Source organism: Zootoca vivipara, chromosome 4, assembly GCF_963506605.1.
Source record: "Zootoca vivipara chromosome 4, rZooViv1.1, whole genome shotgun sequence".
In the NCBI taxonomy this organism is placed as follows: Eukaryota; Metazoa; Chordata; class Lepidosauria; order Squamata; family Lacertidae; genus Zootoca; species Zootoca vivipara.
This window is the reverse complement of record NC_083279.1, coordinates 94,094,564-94,114,260: the sequence shown is the minus strand read 5'-3', so window position 1 is coordinate 94,114,260 and position 19,697 is coordinate 94,094,564. Positions and strand designations below refer to the sequence as shown.

Sequence of the window (19,697 nt, the reverse complement as noted above, 5' to 3'; positions counted from 1 at the left end):
CGATGGCCCACGCCAACTGCTTTCATTGCTCTGATTATCAAAACGCTTGCTGGGCACCTTCTCACTCGCTCTCCCCTTCTTTTGTTCAGGAAGAGCTGCTGTCTCACCTGCTGGGTAATAAGAACGCCACATGCCTTTTGTACCTGACTAATAAAGTGCTTATCCTTGTCGATGGGCCAGGTGGAAAGAGGGCGCCTTTACTGCAGCCTTGGAAAGGGTTTGGAAGGTGGCAGAAAGTGTACGGGCAACTTCTTGCTCCTCCTGGCTCCTGCAGAAAACTGGTGGGCATTTCTGGAACACTTGGGGAAGACAGGGAGAAGTTAAACTTCCCCCAGTCCCTGAGAAATCCACATTTTTAAGGAGGGCTTTTGATCCTATATCTCCGCTGCCTTGCAGGATATCGTAGAATCATGGAATTGTAGAGTCGGAAGGGACCCCAAGGGTCATCTAGTCCAACCTCCTGCAGTGCGGGAATCGCAACTAAATCATCCGTGGCAGATGGCCATCCAACCTCTGCTTAAAAAGCTCCAAGGAAGGAGAGTCCACAACAATATTTTCAGAAGAAGGAAAAATGAGCACGATCTCTCCAAAGTGAGAAAGCCAGATGAATGTGTGGGTGTTAAATACAGGTGTCTAATTTTATTCGTTCTTTGGAAGAGATTAGTTTTAATGTGATTACATCATGCCTACTATTTTTTCTGTGCTTGTTTTCGATTTCAACTCGAGTGAGTGAGTGTGTGTGTGTGTGTGTGTGTGTGTGTGTGTGTGTGTTTTCTTTCTTTCTTCTGGCAAGAAAAAGAACAACAACCACAGTAGCAAAACTAGACCAACTTCCCAATTTGCAAAACAGTTTTTCCAGCCCTGCCGGTTCTCCCTGTCTTCAGATTCATTTTACTTCCCCTCTGCCCTTAGGCCTCACTTGAATTTTTAAAAAGGGAACCTCTTGAGCTGCTGTCATTAACAGCGGCTGAAAACAGGCCAAAATTCCACAGGTGAAGCATGCCCCTGCCTGGAAGCTCAGTGCCAGGGAATATTTATTTACCTGCAGAGTTTCTGCCTGCCATCCAGCTACTGGAGGCACTAACCCTTATCAATAAATAAGGAAAGCCTTCTTGGATCAGTCCAAAGGTCCTGTTAGACCAGCATCCTTCTCTCATGATGGCCAACCAGAAAGCCCACAAGTAGGACCTGGAGACAACAGCACTCTCCCCCATTTGTTGTGTAGGTGAGATTCAGGTTTCAAATCCCCACGGAATAAAAGAAACGGTCTTTATAGCAGCTCAGTCTAAGGATTCACCAGCACTAAATGTTTAAAGCAGTATCTCAAAACTCTAAACATTCATGGCTCCCCCCAAAGCATCCTGAGAACTGAACTTTGTTAAGGGTGCTGAGAGTTCTACGGGGACCCCCTACTCCTCTCCCAGTGCTACAATTCAGTTGCATATTCCTGCATTGCTTGGGGTTGGACTAGATGGTCTTCAGGATCCCTTCCCACTCTACAATTCTATGATTTCCAATATTATTACAGTGGTACCTCTACTTACGAATAACTCTACTTACGAATGTTTCTACTTACGAATGGAGCTCTGTCCGCCATCTTGGATGCGGTTTAGATAGGATTTTTTTCTACTTACGAATTTTTAGATAGGGTTGCTTCGACTTACGAATTTTTTCTCCCAATGCATTCCTATGGGATTCAACTTACAATTTTTTTCGACTTACGAATGTGCATTCAGAACACATTAAATTCGTAAGTAGAGGTACCACATTATTATTATTATTATTATTATTATTATTATTATTATTATTATTATTATTTATACCCCGTCCATCTGGCTCGGTTTCCCCAGCCACTCTAGGGCAGCTTACAGCACATAAAAAATTGTAAAACATCAGACATAAAAAATTTCCCCAATACAGGGCTGCCTTCAGATGCCTTCTACAAGTCAGATAGTTGTTTGTTTCCTTAACATCTGATGGAAGGGAGTCCCAAACAGTCATTTGACCATCAAATCCTTCCTCCCCAAGAACTGTGGGAATTGTATCTCTGCGAGGGGGAAAGGGAACGCCCTAGCAATACTCTGCACCCGTAACAAACTACAGTTCCCAGGATACTTTTGCAGGGGAGCCACAGCTGGTATGAGACTGCTTTAAATGTGCAGAGCAGATGGGATGGTGACAATCATCTACTTCAGTTGTCCAAAGTCTCAGGCAGACACCTTTCCCGGTAACTGCTGTGTGCGGAAATGATGGGAGATTCAACTTCAGGCCTTTTGCATTCAAGAGCACATGGTCCTGCTTTAAGCCTGTCTCGTTCACCTAAGTCCCTTAGCCTGTCTCTTAGCCTAAGTGAGCAAACTGGCCAAAATTGAAGGTGGGTATACTATGATACTATGAGAAGGGGAAGAAATGGAGGCAGTGAGAGATTTTACTTTCTTGGGCTCCTTGATCACTGCAGATGGTGACAGCAGTCACGAAATTAAAAGACGCCTGCTTCTTGGGAGAAAAGCAATGACAAACCTAGACAGCATCTTAAAAAGCAGAGACATCACCTTGCCGACAAAGGTCTGTATAGTTAAAGCTATGGTTTTCCCAGTAGTGATGTATGGAAGTGAGAGCTGGACCACAAAGAAGGCTGATCGCCGAAGAATTGATGCTTTTGAATTCTGGTGCTGGAGGAGACTCTTGACTGGAACTGCAAGAAGATCAAACCGATCCATTCTGAAGGAAATCAGCCCTGAGTGCTCACTGGAAGGCCAGATCCTGAAGCTGAGGCTCCAATACTTTGGCCACCTCATGAGAAGAGAAGCCTCCCTGGAAAAGACCCTGATGTTGGGAAAGATTGAGGGCACAAGGAGACAGGGACGACAGAGGACGAGATGGTTAGACAGTGTTCTCGAAGCTACAAACATGAGTCTGACCAAACTACGGGAGGCAGTGCAAGACAGGAGTGCCTGACGTGCTCTGGTCCATGGGGTCACGAAGAGTCGGACACGACTAAGCAACTAAACAACAACAACATACTATGAGCACCATTGGGGTAGCACAGAAAAGGTATCTTAAAGGAGATTACCAATTTACTTGTACATCTGCCACAGTGGGATGGGAGAGGTGGAGGCTGGATAACGAAGATGTGATGCAGGGATGGGGAGTCTACTTCTCTCCAACTGTTCTCGGGCCCCAAAGCCCACCAGCCCGAGACATGATGGGAGCCACAACTCGAGTGCCACAGGCCCCCATCCCTGATGCAACACCCCCTATCACAATGCTCTCTTTATGTCAGTGACATCGGAGGGACCTAATCACACACAAACTGGGAAGCAGGGCATCAGATAATCCAAAACTCCACATATCTACCACCCCCTTCCCTTCAGAACAGGACATAAAGTCTTCTCACACATTCCACTGAAAGCCATCAAGTATTTGGAGATGGCGTTTGTAAGTGGCCCATGTTTCACAAGCATACAGTAAGGTTGGTAGTACAATAGCTTTGTAAACAAGCATTTTGGTTTCCCTGCGAATGTCGCGGTCCTCAAACACTCTGTACTTTAACTGGGAGAAAACTGAAAGCTTCCATCAATGGTGTCTCCAAAAAATTCTACATATCACTTGGGAAGACAGGCGAACTAATGCCAGTGTACTAGAAGAAGCAAAGATCACCAGTGTCGAAGCAATGATGATGCTTCAACATCAACTTTGTTGGACTGGTCATGTTGTGCGGATGCCTGATTATCGTCTTCCAAAGCAACTACAGTGGTACCTCTACTTACGAATAACTCTACTTACGAATGTTTCTACTTACGAATGGAGCTCTGTCCGCCATCTTGGATGCGGTTTAGAATTTTTATGAATTTTTAGATAGGGTTGCTTCGACTTACAATTTTTTTTCTCCCAATGCATTCCTATGGGATTCGACTTACGAATGTGCATTCGACTTACGAATGTGCATTCAGAACGCATTAAATTCGTAAGTAGAGGTACCACTGTACTCTATTCCGAACTTAAAAATGGAAAGTGTAATGCTAGTGGTCAAACAAAAGAGGTTTAAAGACTCTCTCAAGGCAAATCTTTAAAAATGGAGTATAAACTCTGACAACTGGGAAACACTGGCCTGTGAGCGCTCCAATTGGAGAACAGCCTTTTCCAAAGGTGTCATGGGCTTTGAAGACACTCGAACTCAGGGCGAAAGGGAGAAACATACTAAGAGAAAGGCATGTTCGGCAAACCCTCACCATGATCAACTCCCGCCCAAAACCAATGCCCCCACTGTGGAAGGATGTGTGGATCCAGAATTGGCCTCCACAGTCACTTACGGACTCACTGTATAGACCAGGCATCCCCAAACTGCGGCCCTCCAGATGTTTTGGACTACAATTCCCACCATTCCCGAGCACTGGTCCTGTTAGCTAGGAGTCATGGGAGTTGTAGGCCAAAACATCTGGAGGGCCGCAGTTTGGGGGTGCCTGGTATAGACTGTGTTCATGGGAGACCATCTTACTCGGCTCTGAGGGATCGCCAAAGAAGAAGAAGAAAATTTGGTGTAGTGATGGGGTAATGGGGAATCTGTGGCTCCCTAGATGTTGCCATGCTATCTGGGGCAAATGCAAACTGGAGTCTCTCGATATCGAAAGCTTCACAGGTTCTGCATTCCGTGCGATGACCATAGGTCATCAGCAGATTGTCAGGTGCTTATGAACCGCTGAGCAAGAAGGCTTTGCAGACCGCTGCCCACTGACTTTATCTTGGGTGCGCCTGACTTCATGTAGGGCAAGAAGGTACATGGGTTGCCCCCAGTGGGAAGGCCTGGCAGGCCAAAGATTCCCACCCCTGAGTTAGGGACATATCAGCCTGCTGGTTTCAGCGCCGACTCTGCCTGCGACTGCAGCCTTCGATATAGCCAGGAGACTGAACTTGGACTTACCAGTGTGTTGGAGGAGGTATAGTCTTCTGCAGATTTATCTGGAAGGGGAAAGAAAAACAGAAAAACCTTTCAGATCCCCTACACATAAAATCAAATTAAAACCAAAGGCAATCCAGATCAGACCACCGACGACCAGTTCTCTAAAATCACCAACAGAAAAGGGAAAGAGACTAAATCTGCAGAGCCATTCGTTTCAGAACAACCTTTCCTCCATAGGAACTTTGTAACCAAGAACTAGTGTTTCGATCATTCGGGAGCCAAAACGTCCGAGAACTAGGCTGTTCAAAAATCAAGGTATGACTGTACTGTTGAATTTACCTTAATCCTGCTAACACGTGTGTGTGTGTGTGTGTGACCACCAGAACATCCAGCAGGTTGGTTTGTAGCCAGGATATGTGCCCCACAGGCAAGCCAAGTAAAAGCTAACCAAGCACGCCTGACTACCTGACCAAGGAAGGGTATCTCATCCATCCATTCATCATGACCTACCTGTGAAGCTCATATACTTCTGGCTATTGGAGGTCTTTTTGGAATTGTAGAACTCTAGCACGTCGAGCACGGCCTGAGGGTTCTTCTTCTGCTCCGATTTGGTGATGTTGGAGGTTTGCAGCAAGCGGGCCCATTGCTCAGGCATCCCCTGGGAAGATGGGAAGCAGCACAGCCATGAAGACAGTTTAGTAGGAACACGGGAAGATGCCTTACACAGAGTCAAGACCATCCAGCTCAGTACTGTCTGCACTGACCGGCAGCAGCTCTCTAGGATTTCAAAAGGGGAGAAATCCCGGCCCTGGCTGCAAATGCCAGGAATTGAGCTTGCGACCTTGTGCATGGAAAGCAGAATGTATTGAGAGACTTGCGGCACAGCAATGGCTGTAGTTTTATTACCTTAAGCAATCCCATGCATGCAACACACACATAAAGAACAGCCTTCCCCAAGCTGGTGCCCTCTGGATATTTTGGACTACGGCTTCCACCAGCTCCTGCCAGTACAGCTGGCAAAGGCTGCTTAAAAGAGCACAAGGTGTGCTTTTTTATGGAGGGTGTGGGGGTCAAAATCAAGGGGCCACTCAGTTCAGCATACATTGCTAAGAGAGATGCCATATTTCAACGGTTAGGGTGATCCCCACTCAGCCGTGAAGCTCAATGAGTGAGCGTAGCCCAGCTACCTTCTCTCACAGCCCATCCTACCACATAGTAGGGCTGGGCGATATACAGTGGTACCTTGGTTCTCAAATGCCTTGGTACTCAAACAACTTGGAACCCAAACACTGTAAACCCGGAAGTAAGTGTTCCAGTTTGTGAACTTCATTCGGAAGCCGAACATGCCCCATTTTGAGTGTTACGCTTCCGATTTGAGTGTTACGCTGAGGTCTGTCTGTTTTTGCTATTTATTTTGCGTTTTTTGTTTTTGCAGCTCTTTTTGTGTGTGTTGACTGCATGGAACCCAGTTCAGCTACTGATTAATTGTGTGACTGCAATACATTGTTTATTGCTTTCATTTTATGGATCATTGGTCTCGCTAGATAGGAAAATTCATGTTAAATTGCTGTTTTAGGGGTTGTTTTTAAAAGTCTGGAACGGATTAATCCATTTTGCATTACTTTCTATGGGAAAGCACGCCTTGGTAGTGGAACACTTTTGTAGATTAAGTTTGAGAACCAAGGTACCACTGTATCAATATATCCTCCCAAACTGGTCTGAAGTCCATATTGTGATGTTGGGTCCATAATTTTTGACCTGGCAATATATCGTGAATCACGCTCTGTGTGTGCGCGTGCGCTATGCAAAATTCAGCCAATGCCTCTACAAAGCTTATTTCAGACATCATGATGTATCAGTATATTGCTGGTGATAATATTGCAATGTTGAAAAACCAGGTATCGCCCAGCCCTACAAGGCAGTGTTGTTGTGAGGATAAAAGAGCGAGGATAAGAATCATAGAATCATAGAGTTGGAAGAGACCACAAGGGCCATCCAGTCCAACCCCCTGCCAAGCAGGAAACACCATCAAAGCATTCTTGACATATGCCTGTCAAGCCTCTGCTTAAAGACCTCCAAAGAAGGAGACTCCACCACACTCCTTGGTAGCAAATTCCACTGCCGAAGAGCTCTTACTGTCAGACACCACGCTGAGGCCATAAATACCCCAACCATCAGTTACTAAACAGATCACCGGCGGTCTGCAGTTTATATCCATCAGCACTGCAGGTAAGAACCATCCACCATTTCCATTCATATCTCTCGTTCCCCCCCCCCCAGCTGTCCCCCGTTCTCCTTACTGTGAATTCGCCTGTGACGGCATCAAACCCAACGTGAATCGTGTGCTCAAAGTCGGAAGGGAGGGAGATCTCGGGGCGCTCTTTCTCTTTCTTCTTGTTGGCTGTTTGAAGGGGAATAAAAAACCATTCCGAAAAGGAGGGGACTACGTTAGCCAGCATTGTTACTATTGATTTATATAGATGGACAAGATAGTTTATACAGTGGTACCTCTACTTACGAATTTAATGCGTTCCGAACGCACATTCGTAAGTCGAAAAAAAATGTAAGTCGAATCCCATAGGAATGCATTGGGAGAAAAAATTTGTAGGTCGAAGCAACCCTATCTAAAAATTCGTAAGTAGAAAAAATCCTATCTAAACCGCAACCAAGATGGCGGGCGGAGCTCCATTCATAAGTAGAAACATTCATAAGTAGAGTTATTCGTAAGTAGAGGTACCACTGTACATGCTTCAAAGGCGCAAGACGACAGGTCTCTGCCCCAAGACGCTTCCCATCTGAAATCTGACGCAAGGGAAGTAACAAACAACTACGGCAGAGCTTTCCATACCGCGTGTCGTGACTGAATTACATCATCGCAAAATGATGGCACGTCTAAAAAGCGCGTCACCGACATGAAAAGTTTGGAAAGCTCTGAGCTATGGGGAAAGAAGCTGTCATATTGATAAGAGGACTGTTGCACAAGGTGGGATAAGCCCCCCTCCTCCCCAGGTCTTTCTCAGCACAGACCAAAGAGCTCATGTTGACGATCGTCTGCAGGTTGCTGAACTACAACTCCCATGATCCCTGGGGATTTGCCAGCCTGGCTGGGGCTGATGGAAGTTGGGAGTCCTGCAACACCTGCAGGGCACTAGGTTCCTCATTCCTGCCCTAAGCAGTTTGGGAGCAGGTTATTTGACTGTAGCCACACAGACCTGCTAAACCTCAACAGCACCTGCACCTAGCAAACTACGGTTCCCAGGATGCTTCGGGGGAAACCGTGACTGTAGAAAGTGCAAATGAAGTCCTTTGAATGCATAGTGCAGACAGGGCCTTAGTGAGCTAATAGCTAATCCCCGGTCTCCTAAACAAGAGGGTAAGGCTGAGACTGATTTTTTTTAAAATCCCCCAAGTTTTGTGGGCAGGCAGAAATTCAACAGGTGTGGCTCTTCCTCTCCTAGAAACACAAGAACATGGAAAGGATGCTCTTGTGGGCTGTTCTGACACACAGCTGTTAAACATGGAGGCAGCTAGGGGAGAGGAAGGAAACTCACAATACAGTGGTACCTCGGTTTATGAACACAATTGGTTCCGGAAGTCTGTTCATAAACTGAAGCGAACTTTCCCATTGTAAGTAATGGAAAGTGAATTAATCCGTTCCAGATGGGTCCGTGGTGTTCGTAAACCGAAAATTCATAAACCGAGGTGTTCATAAACCGAGGTTCCACTGTAATCTTTTAGAGTTATATACTTAACAAGTTTTAGGAGGAAGTGCTGAACTGTCTAACTCTGACTGTGCAGAAAAAGTTAAATCTCTCAGCAGAGAATATTCTTTCCAACTATATACCTGCAGTATGGAAAATAACAGCCGGACACCAAAAATTGATTCTGTGTGCCCTAATAGAGGCCAAGAAAGAGACTGATAGTGATGAATTGGAAGAATAAATATATGATACCCTTGAATCAATGGATTGACAATATAATAATAATAATAATAATTTTTCTACCCCGCCCATCTGGCTGGGTTTCCCCAGACAACACCTGCAACTTAAGAACGGTCTGCTTACAGATGTAAAATTTGTTTGGGTAAATATGATAACATTTGGAATGTCGTAGGCTATTAACATTTATATATGCATTAGGATAATAACACTATATCAATTTATGTGAGAATGTATTATGGGAATATATTACATTGCATTTTTGAAGATCCCCCCTTTCTTTTACACATCTTTGATCTTCCACCCCCCCCCTCACTTCCTCTCCCCTTTTTTTCTTTGTACCACTTTATTTCTTTTAAATGGTGGTTCTTTCAATAAAAAAAATATTAATATCAGAACACAATAAAAAAAAGAATCTTTTGTAGTTAGCTCTTAATTTTTACGTGGTATTTTAACGCTTTCCTAAAGGGTTAAAATGCAGGTACCCACACTAACGAGAGGTGCTCGGCGGCCCACTTTAGAGAGTCCCCCTAAATTGGCCCAGCATGGAAGGTTCTGTTAATGCCATTAACCAAGACTGCAGCTATCGAGAACTATATTAATTACCTTCAAACCCTGTTAAATACCACTGGCCCGTACGTTGTTATGGGAGGGGAGGGGAGGGGATTACAAGAGCATACGACCAACAGATGGTTTTCGCCGACCAAAATCCGAAGAGCTTTGGCGGTCTGAGTCTGAACGCATTAAAATATTAACTGCTGTAATCTTTTTTTTTTCCTTTTCCCCCCTCTCTTTCTTTTTTGCGATGCTGAAACACCATACAGAGCAGCGCGAGGCAGGAGTTTACGGGGATTAGCAATTTTAAGGCCCGCTGAACCCGGATTTGCAATCTAATCCCCTTTTGATAGCGTTCGTGGGCATTTTCAACGGGGCCTTTCGAGCGGCGCAAGCGAGACCAGAACTTTAAAACTTTTACAACCAGGATTCTTAAAAGCGGGCCTCTCCCTTCTCTAGTGGGTTAATCCTTCCCCAAACTGGTAGAAGGTTAGCCAAAAACCAGTGACTTCCCCCAGGGTGCTGTGCAGAAGATCTTAATGGCATTCGGGGACGCCAACTATATAGGGAGCAGAAGGTGTACTTCGGTCCCCTCAATATTTGTGGGTAGGGGGCCGAGCTGGGCTAAATTACACTCCCTCTGGAGGAGGGGGTACGTAGTTTAGGGCTACTTCTGGACCCTCGGCTGTCGCTTGGGGCTCAGGAGGCCTCAGTGGCATAGAGTGCCGTTCATCAGCTTGGGCCGGTGGCCCAGCTGTGCCCCTACCTGGACAGGGATAGTCTAACTACTGTTGTCTATGCTCTGGCAACCTCTTGGTTAGACTACTGCAATGCATTATACTTGGGGCGGCCCCTGAAGACAGTCTGGTGCAGAATTCGGCGGCCAGGCTGCTCACTGGGACAAGGCGGTTTGAGCACCAATCCCGCCTCGACTACACTGGCAGCCAATTGGTTTCCGGACCCGATTCAAAGTGTTGGTTTTGACCTATAAAATCTTAAACAGATTAGGACCGAAATACCTCAAGGACTGCCTCTCTGAACTGACCCGGCCCCTACGACCATCATCTGTGGCCCTTCTTTTTGTGCCTCCTCCAGGAAAGGTCTGGAGAGTGGCAACACAAGTACGGGCGCCATCATTATATAACTTTGGGTGCCAGGCATAAACATTTCTCTTCTCCGGGGCTTGGGCTAGTTAAATAATCTATTGCCTTTTAAATGTGTGGGGAGGGGGGGTATTGTTTTGCTTGTTATGCATTTCTGCATTTTTATACTGTGATCCTCGGATAAAGGGCAGCATATTAATTTAATAAAGAAAGAGTAAGGAAATACTGTACAAGATATGGATTCAATGTAAGAAGCCCTACATAGCTTGGGGAGCCAAAATATTCCCACATATGCGACCGATTGCTGTGTTTTGCAGAAGTGCATCCCACAGCTACCATTCTATCAGGGAGGTCTGGTCCTCATGATGTCAGAATTGGGCCTTCTGATATGATGGTTCCTCTACTAATAGGATCTCTCTCTTATTAGTATCAGAGGGGGTGCCTTTTCTATCAGCTTTTCAGCCCCTGTTAAAGGCATTCCTCTTTCAACAAGCCTTCTAAAACCCTAACCCCGTTGGTATCTAACTTGGAACTACAGTCGCATCTTGGAAGTCGAATGGAATCCGTTTCAGAAGTCCGTTTGATTTCCAAAACGTTCGGAAACCAAAGTGCAGCTTCTGATTGGCTGCAGGAAGCTCTTGCAGCCAGTCGGAACCACGGAAGCCCTGTCGGATGTTCGGCTTCCAAAAATAGTTGGCAAACCAGAACAGTCACTTCCGGGTTTGCGAAGTTTGGGAGCCAAAACGTTCAGGAACTAATCTGTTTGACTTCCAAGGTACGACTGTATACTGATTTTGTGTCCGTGCAGTTGCTTTAAATTGTTTTTTGTATCTATGGTTTTTGTTTTGTTTGTTTTTTAAAAAATTGTTTTCCAATAAGCAAGATGTTATATATGTAACTGTTTTATACATTTATCGAAAATCACTTTGGGGGTGCCTCGTGGGAAGCAATTCCTTTGGAAAGACTTTATTAATGTCCAGGTCTCCCTTTCTGGCCTCTGGCCTCTCTCAAAGTCGCTGCTTACATCTGAGTAAATATGTCGTATCCAAAACCTATTTATTTGAGCTGCAAGTTCTCTCACTTAAAAAAAAAAATGTACCCAAGGACGTGTCCTGAGGATTCTAGCCTCAATTAGAATTCTAGCTGAAGATAGCAACTTAAACCCAAGAGTAAACAATCTTGACTTGCTGCTAAAAATATGCAAAGGGTTTGTTTGATTTCTTCACGACTGAAGAAACAGCAATGAGATGTTTTCCTGATCTGACTTGCAGAAGTCACACCTTGTGCCGTTGGAAGGGTTTGCTTTTTAAACGGCAATGTGGCTGGCAGACATTCAACAGGTTAGGCATTTCCCAGCACAGAGATGCAGCGGTGTCGAAGCTTCACCTGTTGAGTTTTGGCCTGTCACAGAAAGAGCCATGCCAGAAAAAGAAGGTGTCAAACCAGGATTGCAAGGGGCACTTGAGACATGGCTCCATCAAACAATCCAAAGGGCTCGTGTCAGTGAAACCAAGCAATAGCATTGCTTGCACTAGCCCAGCATTGGACTAGATCAGGGATGACCAACTCCCAATAGACTGGGATCTACTCACAGTATTTTAAAAAAACTGGCAGTGATCTACCCATTGTCGTAAAAAGACTGGCAGTGATCTACCGAAAGTTGTGGAGCTTTTTTCAGTAAGCCAAAGATGTTGAGCTTTTTATAGTAAGCCAAAGTTGGGTCTTTTTTGCTTTTTTTTTTTTGGTAAAAAGATTGCTAAGGGGCCAGAGATTAACCAGGATCTACCAGGAACACCCCACGATCTACCAGTAGATCACTATCTACCTGTTGGACATGCCTGGACTAGATGATCCTTGGGGTCCCTTCCAGTTCTGCAATTCTGTGACACAATTCCTAGACTCTAGAAACATAGAATCATAGAAATGTAAGGTTGGAGGGGAACCCAAAGGTCCTCTAGTCCAACACCCAGCAATGCAGGGAATCACAGTCACCCAACCTCTGCTTGAAAGCCTCCTGTTGGAAGAGCAGCGGTTTCACGTAGAGCAGGCATCCCCAAACTTCGGCCCTCCAGATGTTTTGGACTACAGTTCCCATCTTCCCCAACCACTGGTCCTGTTAGCTAGGGATCATGGGAGTTGTAGGCCAAAACATCTGGAGGGCCGCATTTTGGGGATGCCTGGCGTAGAGCAATTCTCAAATGAAATCAGTGAGCAAGCGAGCAAGCAAAAGGCAAAATCAAGGCCAGCGTACTTTTGTCTCCCGGTAAGATGGAGCGGTAAAAGCGGTCCCTCTTCTTCTTCTCTTCCGGATTAGGAGGCAAAGGTTTGGAGCCGTGGTTCAAGGGTCCGGCCTCTTTGCTCCCGCTGCCTATCATAGTGCTGGTGTTCCTCATCGGAGGAGCTGGAGGCTTGTCTTCTGCTTCTAGGCCATTATTGGACATCTTCAGCGACGACAGCTACAACTAGGATCAAAAGAAACACGGGGTTTGGACACGGTCGATTGAGGCGCACGGGAAACAGGCAGAGGCGAGTATACCGTGTTTTTCCATCTATAACACGCCCCAGTGTATAAGATGCTCCCTATTTTGGGGGGCTCCAAATTAAGAAAATGGGGGGAGATTGCCCAGAGTTGTTGAGCTTTTGGGGGGGCAGATCACCCATATGAATGAATGAATGAATCTTTATTTGCATCAGCCATCAGCCATAGCAATAAAACAACAATACAATATACAAAGAATAGAAATAAAAAGTCATTTATATATAATACATTTTAGGGTTTTCGATTGTCTATAGTTGTTGAGCTTTTGGGGGGGGTGGCCCAAGAGTTATTGAGCTTTTTTCAGGGGGGGGGTTTTGCCAAAAATCACTCTGACATACACTGCAAAACCCACCTATTATCTGTCCCCTCACTGGCAGAAGCCGCCAATCGCTTGCTCAATTGAAACTGCCAATCAACACCAGCCCTTGACACAGCCAATAATAACACGCCCGATAGCCGCTGGCAATCTCCGGCTCACAGCAGCAACCAGTCACACGTCCCCCCTATGCACCATCCGTGTATAAGACATCACCCAATTTTAAACAAAATGTTTAAATTAAAAAACCTTATCTTATACACGGAAAAGTACGGCATTCTGCTACAGTGGTTAGCTAGGGATGATGGGAGTTGTAGTCCCAAACTAGCTAGAGGGCTGAGTTTGGGTATGCCTGTGGAAAACTGTTGGAGTTCCGAAATGTTTGGAAACCAGAAACTCAATATGAAAGCCTCAACTCAATTGAGAAAATTGAGATACACACAGGGGAAGCTGTTCGACTTCCAAGGCACATAAAAAAAAACCAGAAGCATTTACTTGCAAGTTTTCGGCGTTCAGGTTCTGAAACGTTTGTCAATGGAGACATTCGAGAACTGAAGTACCACTGTATTCCACTGCCTTGCGAGCACTGGATTTGGGGTTAAAATAAAATTTGGGCCATGCTTGGAATGAGAACCAGTTCAGCAGGACAAAGTTCACTGTATTCATTCAAACAATCATTCATTCAAACAATCAAACATTCAAACAATTAATTACACCTGAAATTAATTCTTGTAATCACTGGGTGAACTGAACATGAATTAAGTTCATTCTGGGGTGGATCAGTAGTTCCCAAACTTTTTCCAAAACTCATCCCCAATGCCCCCTCCCCTATAAAAAGCATTATTCAGAAAGCGGTGTGCATGACCGCTAAGGAAGATAACACAATGACATTTGAAGCAGTCACGAATAATGGCACATTTATTCAAAATCCAATTAGAACTGTTTAGTTAAAATTCAACCCAACTGATGGATTCAATCCCATGATCCCAGCTTTCCAACCAGAAGCCAAAGCTTTTCCAGGTATAGATTTAGTAGGAAAAGCTTCCCCTGCTAAATTGCCACAGGTCAGGCAGCAGTTAGAAAGCAAGTGGCTCAGACTATTTTTAGCCACACGCAAAAAGAGAAAAGTTGGCAATGACGGAGGGGTTAGGGATGCCAAAGGGCCAGGAGAAAAACTGGCAATGCCTGGTCTTGTGCAGCCAGCAGCTGGCAAAGATGGCAGGAGTAAGCAGTTTTCACCCCAGTTCGAAGACCTGACAAGGCTCAGCTGTGCTTGACCTGAAATGTATATAAATAAAATTAAGTACTTCTTCACCAGGTGGCGCTGTGGGTTAAACCACAGAGCCTAGGGCTTGCTGATCAGAAGGTTGGCGGTTCGAATCCCTGCAATGGGGTGAGCTCCTGTTGCTCGGTCCCAGCTCCTGCCCACCTAGCAGTTCAAAAGCACATCAAAGTGCAAGTAGATTAATAGGGACCGCTCCGGCGGGAAGGTAAACGGCGTTTCCGTGTGCTGCTCTGGTTCGCCAGAAGCAGCTTTGTCATGCTGGCCACATGACCCGGAAGCTGTCTGCGGACAAACGCTGGCTCCCTTGGCCTACAGAGCGAGATGAGCGCCACAACCCCAGAGTCGGACACGACTGGACCTGATGGTCAGGGACCCCTTTACCCCCTTTACTTCTTCACAAAGCACTTAGTTAAACTATGGAACTCACTGCCACAGGAGGCAGCGATGGCCGCCAACTTGGATGGCTTTAAAAAAGGATTAAATGAACTAATGGAGAAACTTATATATCTGAGTTTCTAATATGGCTGGAGAGGACCTCAAATCTAGAGAAAGGCGAGGAAGAAGGTGCTAAGACATACTGCTCAACCGTCCCGATTTAAGTGGAATATCCTGGAATTACAGAAGTCATTTCTGGCTTCTGACTGGATCCCAGAATGCTCCATTTTTTTTGTTCTAGCGCTCTGGTGGGTCTGCTGGCTCTTGTGGGACCAAAAAAATCTGAGCATCCCAATTTGGATCACTCGAACGTTGATGGGCATTGTGAGGTAAAAAGTAAAGGACCCCTGGACAGACTCTAAGGGGTTGCAGCGCTCATCTCATTTTCAGGCCGAGGGAGCCAGCGCTTGTCCACAGACAGCTTTCCGGGTCATGTGGCCAGTATGACTAAACCACTTCTGGCGCAACGGAACACCGTGACAGAAACCAGAGCACATGGAAATGCCGTTTACCTTCCTGCCGCAGTGGTACCTGTTTATCTACTTGCACTGATGTGCTTTCGAACTGCTAGGTTGGCAGGAGCTGGGACCGAGCAATGGGAGCTTGCCCCGTCACGGGGATTCGAACCGCCGACCTTCTGATCGGCAAGCCCAAGAGGCTCAGTGGTTTAGACCACAGCGCCAACTTTTACCTTATGGTAAGACAGACTTGCTAACTATCTGGCACCTTCTGTACTGCATTACCTGGGGAAGAACCCCAAGGAAGCTGGAGTTACTGCATTCATACTTGCAACTGGGACTCACGTTTGGGCATATTAGCCCATAGATCATCGGCCATTCAGTGCTTTCATTGCCCAGCAGAGGACCAAGCTTGGCCATGTAGGAAGGATTCTCGGCACAATAAGGAGAAGTCTGAAAAACGTCGCTCCTACCAAAACAGGAACCAGTGTAGGAAAGCATTCAGAGTGTGCCCCAAGGTCACGCAAACACAGCAATCTCAAATCAGATATGCAAAGCAGCCCAGTTTATTTTACATAATTTGCTTTGCCTCTGCAGAACATGGCCGGGGGGGGGGGGGGAGAGGAAGGAGAGAGGAAAGCATCTAGGGAGAATGTCTTCGTTTGCTTACCTCTCACTCAGTAACAGTTTGGATCAGCCTTGGTGATGTTTTCCCCAAGCATCAGGGCATAAAAGCCCCCACTACCATAAGGTCTAGAAACTTGCTTGAATTTAATGAATGCCTTGGTTGTTGGAACGCTGCATTCTAACACCAGGGATCCAAATTCCTTGCCTGCATTATATGATGCCCTGAAACTAATTTTGTGTGTTTGCATGTTTTCACATATCTAAGGCTAATTGGGGGGGGGGGGAGAGAGAGAATTAGGAGAGGGAAACTCCTAAATAAAAGATCCAGGTGTGTGCTACTTATGTAAGCTGCATTGCATTTAGTCACATAACATACAATCGGACCTCGGCTCCCAAACACCTTGAAAGTCGAACATTTCAGCTCCCGAATGATCAAAAACCAGAAGTGGGTGTTCCAGTTTTCAAATGTTCTTTTGGAAGTCGGACGTCCAACGGGAGCTTCCTGCAGCCAATCAGAAGTCATGTTTTGGAAGTCGAACATTTCAGAAGTCGAACGGACTTTCGGAACAGATTCTGTTCGACTTCCGAGGTACGACTGTAACTGTATATTTGATAAAAGGTAGGTAGCCGTGTTGGTCTGAGTCGAAGCAAAATAAAAAAATTCCTTCAGTAGCACCTTAAAGACCAACTAAGTTTTTATTTTGGTATGAGCTTTCGTGTGCATGCACACTTCTTCAGAAGTGTATTTTTGATGGTTATAAGATGGGAAGAAGAAGCCTGCTGGATCAAGCTATTGCCCACCTAACTTTCTGTTCTCACAATGGCCAACCAGATGTCTGTGTGACCCCGCAAGCATGACAACAAAACTCTCCCCATTGTGATTCCTAGGTACTAAAAAGGAATAGTCCCTCTAATACAGGAAGCAGGACATGGAGAGCATGACTAGTAGCCATCGATAGGACTATTCCCCATGAACGTGTCTACCCCTCTTTTAAAGCCAACCGTTACTTCTTGTGGCAGTGAGTTCCACAGTTTAACTATGTGCTGCAGGAAGAAGTCCTTTCCTTTGCCTGTGCTGAACCTTCCAAACAATCAGCTTCATTGGATGTCCAAAAGTTCTAGCGTTATGTCAGAAGTTTTCTCCCTAGTCTCTTTCTCCAACCCATGCAAAATCTTATACACACACACCCTTGCAAAATCCTAAAACACAGTACAAAAAACCTATGCATGCCTCGGTGTACGTCACCCAAGCTGGCATCCTACAGGATTCCGAGCTCAGGGTTGTCAATTCCTGATTTTCCGGCGCAGGAGGCATTTTAAACGAGCAGCACTGCAATTGATTATCAGCACCCGGAATGTTTTTCTATTAGGAAATCCCCGCAGGAAGGGATTTGTTCACATGGTCCGGGGCAAAGTTCTCTCCCTGGCAAATGGAGACATTCTCCAGCAATCTCAGTAATCCAGGTGGGTGTTTCAGACACCAACTTTCTCCCTCTCCTGCTGTTCACGCCCCTGGCTGCCGGCCACCTTAGACATTCCCCCAGCGTGATCTCACACCAGAGAAAAACGAAAACTGACAGCTGGAGCCACAGGTGGAGTGGGGAGAGAGAGAAGCAGAGCTGCTTGGAAAGTTTCCGGAGACTTCTCCTCCACCGCATTTTAATTTTTTTAAAAAATATATAGTTTCCCATAGGAATGCATTGAATTATTATTTTTTTGCCCATAGGAACGCATTAATTAAATTTCAATGCATTAGCAAGACAAATTTTTCGCAAAATGAATTCATCTTGCGAGTCACCATCGAATGCGTCTTGCAAAAAATTCGTCTTGCGAAAAATTCGTCTTGCAGGGCATTCGTCTTGCGAGGTACCACGGTAAAGAGAAAAAAGAATATAATGGAATGTGATAATGTAAACTTAATAAACATTATTATTAAAAAAAAGAAAAAGAAAAGCAAGTATTGACTTTGAACTTACAGGTTGGCTATGTTTACATGAATAATGGCCATTAATAAACTTCTCTCCTTTGAAGTGAATGGATCTCTTTCTAAGCCAGTGATGGCGAACCTATGACATGCGTGTCAGCACTGACATGCGTAGCCATTTTCGGTGACACGCGGCCGCATGCCAAGAAGGACGCATCTCTTGTGGTTTTCCGGGGAGGCAAAATGGCCATCGACATGCTGCCGCGGAGCTATTAGAAACGGCCAGCGTGTCTGTGCTCCCTGACCGGCTTCCGAGCCGCCAGGATTGCCACCGCCACTGTGCAAACACCCAGGGAGCCCAGAGCAGCAACCAGGGAGCCGCCGAACCCCCCTCAACGCCCCCCACCAGGCCAAAGCTAAGGGGTCCCGAGGCCTGAGACCACCTAACTCAAGGTGTGCCGGCACCATGGAGAGGGAGAAGGAAGGCCCCGGCGTCGCCGCTGGAACCACTGCCGATACCACCACTATCAACGCCGCTGCTGTCGCTCTGGAGGGGGGATTGCCGGGGGCGCCCAGTGCGTCAAGTGGAGAGCCGCCGGACCCCCCCCCCCCCAGCGACCCCACCGGGCAAAGGAGGAGAGCATCCGGCCAGTGACGAGGCAAAGTCCCAGGGCCTGGAGGCCTAGAGCGGCCAACCCCGCGACGCACCGGAGCTCTGGAGGAGGGAATCCACCCCAGCATTGAGTACTGTCTTCCTGTTGCCCCACCGCCACGCAAGCATAGGGGACAGGTGGGCTGAAGAAGGCCACGAGGAGGCACAGGCCCAACCCGAGCCCACCTCCCCAGTGGCAGACCCATTGGAGGAAGGCCTGAGCCCAGAGTCCCACTGGGAAAGACCTCTGGGTTTTGCCTTATTTTTCCAATTTTAAAATATATTTTTTATTTTTTAAAAAAACTTTGATAATTTCCCCCTCCCCTTTTTCCTTTTTTTTTTTAAAAAGGGGAACACCTTTTTTACTTTTTTTTTAAGTGACACACCACCCGAGTTATGCTCGGTTTTTTGGCGAATTTTGACATACCAAGCTCAAAAGGTTGCCCATCACTGTTCTAAGCCATCACCTGTTAACCTGATCTTTCTTGAAGTGCAGGTACTGAGGATTGGCCATGAGACCTTCTGCAAGCAGAGTTAGTAACTCAGATACCCTATAGCTCCTTAAACCACGGTTACAGTCGCCAAAACAGAATGTCTAGTTGCTATTTTGGGGCCAGGTGGCTCAAAAGTTGCAATTTTCAATATGAATTTGGTTCCTGAAATTCGTTCTGTCTGTGCAGATAAAATATCAAGGCTAGAATGCTACAGGGTGTGTTTTTAGTATGTGAAAACAGCCCCGATCCAAGGATCCCCAGGCATGCACCTCCAGATGGTGGATAAATAAATCAGGCGCCATCCTAGCGCCCGGGCATCTTCACTTGGTTGCAAGTGGCCGACAGCCAGGTGCAAAATGCGCCTGGTGCCTAGAGAATTTCGAAGGCTGTCTGCAAACAAAGTTACATTTATCGCTTGGTGGGGGGGCAGACTCAGACCAGCAGCTCCTTCCCCACCCCACCGGTCCCTCC

General features: G+C 46.1%; 1 protein-coding gene across 1 annotated transcript in view; it reads right to left on the bottom strand.

Moving 5' to 3' along the window:
* The window catches only part of PAK1 (p21 (RAC1) activated kinase 1), a gene marked incomplete at its 3' end in the record, with an annotated part of 86,308 nt that overhangs the window by 22,584 nt on the left and 44,027 nt on the right, over positions 1–19,697 (bottom strand). Inside the window, 4 exon segments of the mRNA XM_060273916.1 lie at positions 4,922–4,959; positions 5,411–5,558; positions 7,201–7,301; positions 12,748–12,958. Of these exon segments, the coding sequence (XP_060129899.1) occupies positions 4,922–4,959; positions 5,411–5,558; positions 7,201–7,301; positions 12,748–12,937 (477 nt within the window).